The sequence below is a fragment of the Athene noctua genome, chromosome 10, assembly GCF_965140245.1.
Source record: "Athene noctua chromosome 10, bAthNoc1.hap1.1, whole genome shotgun sequence".
NCBI classification, from domain to species: domain Eukaryota; kingdom Metazoa; phylum Chordata; class Aves; order Strigiformes; family Strigidae; genus Athene; species Athene noctua.
The window spans coordinates 818,148-826,521 of NC_134046.1; the positions used below are offsets into that span (position 1 = coordinate 818,148).

The 8,374-nt window shown below is 50.7% G+C and overlaps 1 protein-coding gene across 1 annotated transcript; it reads left to right on the forward strand.

Annotated features, from left to right (window-relative positions):
• Positions 1-6,250: 6,250 nt before the first annotated feature.
• Positions 6,251-6,900, forward strand: DNAJB8 (DnaJ heat shock protein family (Hsp40) member B8). The gene is given in 2 exon segments (XM_074914594.1): positions 6,251-6,812; positions 6,815-6,900. Coding segments are annotated over 2 exon segments (648 nt in total).
• The last annotated feature ends 1,474 nt before the right edge of the window (positions 6,901-8,374 follow it).

Consider the following 8,374-nt stretch of genomic DNA (forward strand, 5'->3'; position numbering starts at 1 on the left):
ACCAGCGCTCTGCAATGGGGCTCTATACGGAATTTATGAGCTCTTAAGTCATCACATTTACAATTTACATTCTCCAGTCTTTTAATCTCAACAATAAACTTGGACTAAACCTTTGCTGAGGCAGTGTGGAAATTTCAGTCTCCTCGGCAGCCCCGTGTACGAGGTGCCCACAGGCAGGGCCAGAACATGCTTCCTGATGGCTTCAACGTGGGGTCTCTTCTCCAGTTCCCCACTCCCAGTAAAGTCATCCGTAATCAATCAGTCCCCCACCTGCTACCTTGATCGCCCAGGCCCCCTTCTTGGACACAGGTGTAACACACTGGGGGACAAACACTTACAATCCCTCCTGCCTTACAGAGAAGGGGGCTGCTTCTTTTAATCAGGGGGCTTCAGGTCTACGTGCACATCACCAGGACCCTGACCTTAGTTTTGCACCACTTGGGACGCCCCCTCCCCTGCAAAGCAGCCCCACTGGTGCATTTTTACCCACCTAGAGTTGCTTTATGTCAGAGGTCCACATCAGAAGAACCATCTCCAGAAGGTTTCCTGCTGGAGAAGTGGCTCTCAACAGGATCTGGTCTCTGAAGCGGGCATCTCCTTTGCAAACTGAGACCTAAAACTGAGATGGAATTGGCACCGATAAACCTACTAATGGAGGCAGGCCCTCCCTGCTTGGACGAACCCCACGCTTTCAGAAGAGGGTGGCATCATTTCTGCAGAATGCTTGAGTGGCCTCAAATAACACACTGAACTGTCAGGCACAAACCCAAGCGATGGTGTGAGCCAGCACTGAAATAATGAGAAGCTGATCTACAGCTTTTCCCCTCTGGTTTATTAAATGAATGCTCCACATACCACTTCCCACTGACTGGAGACAGAGAGAAAATCCCAGGACAGTAACTCATCATCCTTTCTTCCCCTGAGAAGATTCAAGGCTGTGGCTATGTATGGATGTTGTGAAGTGATAAAGTTGCTGCGGCTTCGCGAGTTACCACGCACCAGCTGAGCGGTGCCACCCGACCGCGCGCGCCCGGCTCCCGGCAGCTGGGTGCTAAAACACGTCTGCTCGCGCAGGGGCTGGGGCTGGGGCAGGGACGCCGTCGGCACGCTCCAGATGAGCTCGCTCTGCTGATAAGCAGTGCCTCATTAAGCCCCAGGACTCAACGGCTCGCAACGAGATCGTTGGCCCAGAAGCCTCTCCTCTTTTCAGGTTGTAGCCCTCAGTCATGGAACTAGCAAGGGGAAACCGCTCTGGGGAAGCGGTCAGTATTGGATTAACTCCTGCGCGTCGCGTGGAGAGGAAGGAGGGACAGGGACCACGCCAAAGAGGAGAGAAAGTAGAAGGACCAGCCTACCGTGTTGGTGAATGTAACCTCAGCGTAGCCATGCCTGGATGAGGACGGTGCAGCTGACACGTGGAGATGACCCAGGCAATGAAAGCAAAGTGCTCTGAATTCTGCCAGGGTCAGAGTCCATGGACACAAGTTACAGCACCGTTTGGGCTTTCCAAGACTGGAGCGAGGCCTTGCCCTGGGCATGGGGCATGATCTAACATAAAAAACGTGTCAGGCCCACCCTTGACTCCACTAAGCAGGACCAGGCCTCCTCTTTAGCTTCATACCTCAAAATAGAGTGGTTTTGTGAGGTTCCCACTCCTCACCACCACCCGGAAAGCTGGTTGTCTTCTTGCCTGAACCTTGGTTTAGCCCCAAGCCCCAACCTGAAGTTCAAGAAAAGCTGGATACAGATGCAGCTCTCTTGATCCTCCTTCAGCTCTGTCCCCCAGCCTCTGGGGGTCCCTCCCAGCCAGCACTCCCCAGAGCCACCCCCCATCAGTCAACCTCCATGCTGAGCCTGACACACTGGGTCAATGCACAGGACATGCTGACCCTCCCTCCTGCCCACAGAGGTGGGACTCCATGTCATTTAAGCCTTTCCTGCTCAACATTCACAGCTGCAAAAACAGCAGGCAAACTCCTGATTTCCCAAAACTAGACACCAGGCACCTACCCCCTCTGTCCTCCGGTCCACCCAGCTCTTGGGGTGGCAGCTGCACCCGCTAAGGACAGGTTCTCCTTTTCAGGACATTGCCCTTATATTTTAAGAGGTGAGGAGACATTCTTTGGGGCCAATTTTCTGTTTATTTTTCTGTCTTCTGAAGTGGGTCAGGTCCCCCTGTTGCCCCCCAGCAGGAGGTCAGCCCGCTGCGCCCATCCCTGGCCGAGCTCCCTGGGAACACGGAGCCGCAGGATCCCCCTGACAGAGCTGCCCCAGGGGGAGGCACCCGATGACACTTTGACTGGCAGAGTGAAGCGCAACTAGTGTTTGTTTGGATAGTCAGAGGACTTGGAACAAATGTCTCCAGCTTACGCTGGTTTAGATAAAAGGACGCTGGCCTTGTCACAGGATCGACGGGGCTGGTGAGAAACCACTCCTGTAGACCCCCTCTGCCCTCAGACCCTTTTAAAACAGAAAAAATCATCATCATAACAACAATTATTATTATTTAGGTTGGAAAAAACATTTAAGATCATCGAGTCCAACCATCTACTCAACACTGCCAAGTCCACCACTAAACCATGTCCTTAGGAGCCACATCTACAGGTCTTTTACGTACCTCCAGGGAGGCGACTCCACCACTTCCCTGGGCGGCCTGTTCCAGGGCTTGTCAACCCTGTTGGTGAAGAAATGTTTCCTAATATCCAATCTAATAATAATAATAGCAGAACGTTTTCACAATTCAGAGACTCTCACTCCTTTCTGGACCCGGGTGCATTGGGGTGCCAAGAGCAAGGTCAGGGATTGGGGCTGCAAGTTTGGGCTGACCCGTGGTCTGGGTGACCAAAAGCTTGGGGCATTTTGCAGCTTGGTACCTTGAGTTTCGCTTCCCTCCCGACCCGGCGGAGCGGCCCGACGCCTGGCTAGGGGGGAAGAGCAGGCTGGATGCGGCAGTGCCTGGAGCAGGGGGCTGGGGGGGACAGGGACCGCCGCATCCGCATCCATCTGGCGTACTGAGGCAGTGAATGAAGGAGAAGGAAGGAGGGGGTGGGTAGAAGAGAAAATCCCAAAGATCCTCAGATAATAAGCACCATTAAGGTTAGTCTGTCTCATGATTGTTTCTTATTAAAAAGAGACTGTACTTTATCTGTGCAGGATATGCTGTTTGGATGAGGGAATTAGCAGAGTGACTGCCTCCATATCATCTAATTAGCAAAAATGTTGATAAGCAGATACAATCACATATGATTAGGATCCTTTTAAAAAGCCACTCCATTAATTAAATAGACAGAAAGGCCGCCTCCAGCCCTCGCGTGCCACTGATTAGAATACAAATATTTACACTAATCTCACCTCCATCAGCCATGGGACACTTTTGAGTATTTTTAGTGACATCAGATTACTATTGATTTTCATCCCCAATGTCAGACCATTTTGTTAGTATCTGAAAGTGCTGCCTTCAGTTTCGGATGCTTTAAATCATGTTAAGGGTTTATCTTAATGACGCTGCTGATAACCACTGTTCAGGTCACTCGTACTTTCTCTTCAAAGAACACAGTCTGGGCTGGTTTTTATTGTTTGTACTTGAGATTTAAGATACGAAAAACATTTCTCATTTCAAAGCCTTGGTTTCTAGGGATGGGGCTGCCAGGCTAGTTTGGGTCTAGTTACTTGATGTGTGCACGTCTCGCTCATTTCCCTTTCTCCCTGCCTCTCCTCAACCCTTTCTTTTTAGCTTGCAAACCCTTTTGGCGCACAGCAGTGGCCTCTCATGAATGGCTGCTAATCTCTGACGCCTGCTGCAGGCAGCAGACAGACAGGCAGTGAGCGTTCTCCGTTCAGGGATGACAGGAGTAAAACACTCCCTACTTTTCAGATGGGTAGGATGCACTAAATCCAAGACAGATAATCCAGTGCGCCAGCCAGTCTGAGATGGGCTCTCAGCATCAAAAGCAAGTGCGGGAGGAGACGCTTTGCAAAGAGGCAGCACGAGGCAGAGTCATCTCTTTCCTTCCGTGCACAGCCCCACTCCCTGCAGCAGATAATGGGCCTGGAACCCTCCAACAGAACTTCTCCGACATCCCATTTCCCCATCTGGGTGACAGAGAGTAGGAACAGCAATTGCTCTTGAAATTTCTGCCACCCACCCGCAAATGGACCACGCTGGCAGCAGCCAGAAGCTGTTGGCACCTTTTGGTGGCTTGTGGGTGGTGGTGAGCTTGTATCACCCTCAAGGCCAATGGACAATCATAAAAAACCCCAAACCTAGCTAAATAAATAAACCCTTTTGGTGAAGATTTCAAGCAAAGCACCACAGTGTGAGCAAGCCGTGGAAGCTCAGCACTCCCTCGGTGTGGAGGAGTCCTTTGGGGTGCTTCGGGAGTGCAAAGAGCTCTCTGAATTCAAATGGGCAGCAGCAGTTTCTGCTGTGCCCAGATTAACTTTTACCATTGCACAAACAACGCCCGGCAGAAAAATAATTCACGTGGCACCACTGTCCTGTAGCTGAGGCCTCTGTGAAAAAGCAGGTGAAAGCCAAGATGCCCCAACGAGATGAGCCCATGGGACCATGAGCTCCTTCACTGCTTTGCACTTCCTTCAGCTCCAGCCCTCAGACCAGCACCACGCTGCCTTACATGTAGCAACTTTTACTACCAGAACATGACAAGAACCTCCGTACTACTGACCCATCACCCACCAGTGAGAAAACCAGACAAACAAAGCCCTTCCCCAATGTGCATCAGCTCAGTTCCCTGCCTTCCTCTGCCACACCGCTTCCTAGAGGCTGACATGGCTGCCCCTTGCCTCCGCGGCCCCCCACGTATGATGTATGTTAGGACAGCAGCCAGCTCATACGCTGCACACATGCTCTTTGGTCTGGCCGGCTCTTGATTCCTTCCCAAAGTGTGGGATAATGGAAACGAGGGCAGAGATCTGCAACACATGCTGCCATTAGTAGGTGTTTACGACAGCGTGTTACAGACAGATGAGTTCTCGTTCCTAGCACTTCCTTGGAGACCTCCTTCATGCAAGGATTGCCTGTGAGGATATTGCATTTCCCACAGGAATGGCAAATCCAGGGAAAAGAAACAGATGCAGGATAATCCCAGACTGGATCATCAAAGTTCAGCATCTCAGGCTGAACTTGTCTGTGTTGAGTTCATGTGGTATCCTGTCATACATGCATCTACCTTAGGACAGATACCCAAAAAATCACATAGCAAAGAGGCTAAGGTTGCTAATGAGCTTCATTCTGGCATTTCTGTTGGCACCAACATGAGAGCTAAGCTCTTCCAGAAGAGTTCAGTTTGGCTATAAACTCAGAAGAGACCATGATGATCACCTACTCATGATTTTAGCATAAAGGGCCCAACACTGGGTGAAAATACCCACACGAGGAGGTTCCAGTGACTCAATACCTTCATAATGAAGGATGTGCCACGTATCTGGAGTTTGACTTTGGCTAGTGCCACCTTCCAACTGCTTTGTCTGGGAGCCTGAGGATCCCTGTGCCATTGAATTTCTGTTCCCATGTGGGTTCTTACAGACTATGGCGAAGCTGGCACTGAACCTCCTCTCAATACTAAGACACTTTCCCTGAGTAGCTGCCTCCAAAGAGTATTTCCCAAACCCTTAATCACATTTTATGCCTCTTCCTGGAGCCTTCTCCAATTTATCAATGCTTTTCCCAAAGTGTGGAAAGCCAAACTGCAAGCAGCTCTCCTATAGCTGTTTTTGTATGCCTGGCAGGGGCGATACGACATCACCACACCACGCTTCCCTGGACTGCACACAAACCCACTCTCTGACAATCCCACCCTCGTGCAGGTACAGGCGAAACACAACCTGACAAAGTCAGACGTCACAGCTGTGACATTACAGCTACAGCAGGCAACTACGTCCCCTGTAGGATCTACCTTTAAAACCGTAAGGCCAGCGACAGCCAACTCCGACCTAGAATGAAGCCAGGTCAGCTGAGCACTGATTGGCTGAGCCCCCTCTGAGGTCACAGTCTCACCATTTGTGAACAACAGGCTGTAAAGAATCCAAGGACCTTGCCAGGCAGCGCTGTGTGGCCTTGGGATTCAGAAGGACAGAGCAGAGCGAGGGAGGAACTGAGCATCTCCCACTCCAGAGGAGCGCAGCGGCATCAGGGCTCCAGGAGTCTGCACACTGCTCAGCCCCGGGCTTCAGGTCCCTGGTGGGAGAGAGGTACCAGGCATCTTCCAAGCAGCCTCACCTTTCCTCTGAGATGGTGGATTATTACAAAGTCCTTGGACTGCAAAAAAGTGCCTCACAGGACGATGTTAAGAAATCCTACCACAAACTGGCACTAAAATGGCATCCTGATAAGAATCCCGGCAACAAGGAGGAAGCTGAAAAGAAATTTAAAGCAGTTGCTGAGGCATACAAGGTTTTGTCTGACCCTCAGAAACGACTGTGCTACGACAGGTCGGTTAAGGGGAGCAGATCCCACAGAGGGCACGCCACGCAGCGTCGTGACAGCTTCTTTGAGTCCTCTTACGTATTGCATGACCTCGAGGACATCTCTAGGGAGATCTTTGGAGGCATGGATCCCTCTGTATATGCTTTCTGGTACCCCTCAGAAAACATCAGAAGCAATGGTGAAAACTGGCACAGCAGAAGTGGAAGAAGCTCCAGCTGGTTTTCTGAATTTATGGAGCCATTTATGCCACGGAGTTCATTCAGCCCCGGTGGGCAGCCCACCTTCTCCTTTGCTGAGGCCACAGCTGGGCCACACAGTGCCAGATCAGCATCAACCACCACTGAGGTGATCAACGGCAAAAGGATCACCAAAACGGGCAGGAGATCATAGAAGTGGAAGAAGATGGCCAGCTGAAGTCTGTGACAATAAACGGGAAAGAACACCTGAAATTATGATGTCCCCAGCACAAGCATTAACTGCACCTGTGGGACATGCTCTCGTTGGTCCGCGGACGGGATCTACTCAAAGCAGTAGTAATAAATGCTGAGTTCATGACACAACTGATGTAGACTCCTCAATGGTTGGGAACAAAGACTTCACGGGTAAAGAGACAGAGTTACGCTAAACCAAGGAGTGGGACTCCACTGACCCTGTGTAAGGCGATAGTGCTTGCTCAGTAAATAGGGATAGCAGATACATGTGGGAGCAACCTTGCTAGTTTGCCAAAGAAATCCAGCTGATTAACGCAGCAAGAGGAGACAGGCTGGCTGGTGGACAGGTAGGAGAGCTCTATGACAAGCTATAGGTCCTCTTCCCACTCCTTGAAATGCCAGCATTGAGGTCTGCCAGCTGGAAGAATAAAGACTTGCCTGACCCTCATACACAACCCTGAGGCTGGGTGTGGAACACGCTCACACACCTTCAGTGCGTGGAAAGATGCACATTCATTGGAAAAGTTCTGGTACACGGGCAAGAAGGTGGGGGGGGGGGGGTTCAGTGGGTGATGCAGAGACTAGAGGAGAGGGACTGGCATAGGAAAACACAAAGAAAGGAAGAAAATGTCATTCCTCAGACTGCAGAAGGAAATAATGGGGGCTTTCCTGAGAATGCCCTGCGAATTGTGAGCGGAGACCCTGCTGGAAGCCCTGCACAGCTTGGGGGCTGAAAGGGAGCAGAGAGAAGGTGAATTTGGCTCTGGGACTGGGACAACCTATGGTCTCTTTCTGCTTGGAGCTGTTCAAACAAAAAGAGCTAAATTCAAGCCATGAGCAAACAGATTCCAGGGGGCTGAGTTTAGCTCCCTCTTTGTGCAAGGCTGGGTGCGGGGAATTAGATGGTGCTTTACCATCCTTATTGTCTTGCTCACAGCTGCAAGAGCAGCTCACAATGCATTTCTTGCACAGCCTGCCAGCGTGCTGCTTTCGTCCTCCACTGAGCTAAGGAACGCACTCCCCACGTTTCCGCCCTCCCCTGTGCTGACATGAACTGCTGAGCCTTGTTTCTTGCTTGGCCAGATCACCTTAGGCGTTTAAAATCTTACACGCCTCTTCTTTTCGGTCCCACGCTACATCCCCTCGAGTTTCCCAGCTTGCCCTACCCACTGATGTCTCCCTGGAGACTGGAACTCGCTTTCAGGGACATTTCCACTCTAATCCAGATTGCAATTGCTGCCTGTATTTGGGCAGGTCTTTGCATCTGTTTCCTCTGCTGCAAAATGGGAATAACAGACTCCCATGCTTTGAAGGAGACTGTGAGGTAGTGATGCTAGTAAAGGACTGGGAACATTAAGCAGTCAGTTAAATTAGGCAGAACACTGTGACCCCTTAATCAAAACTTTTTAATCTGAAAAGAAAAATGCAGCTTAAATCACCTTCCTTAGCAGCTGATGCCATGCCCAGCTTGGAAAAACAGACCCAAACTGTATTTGTT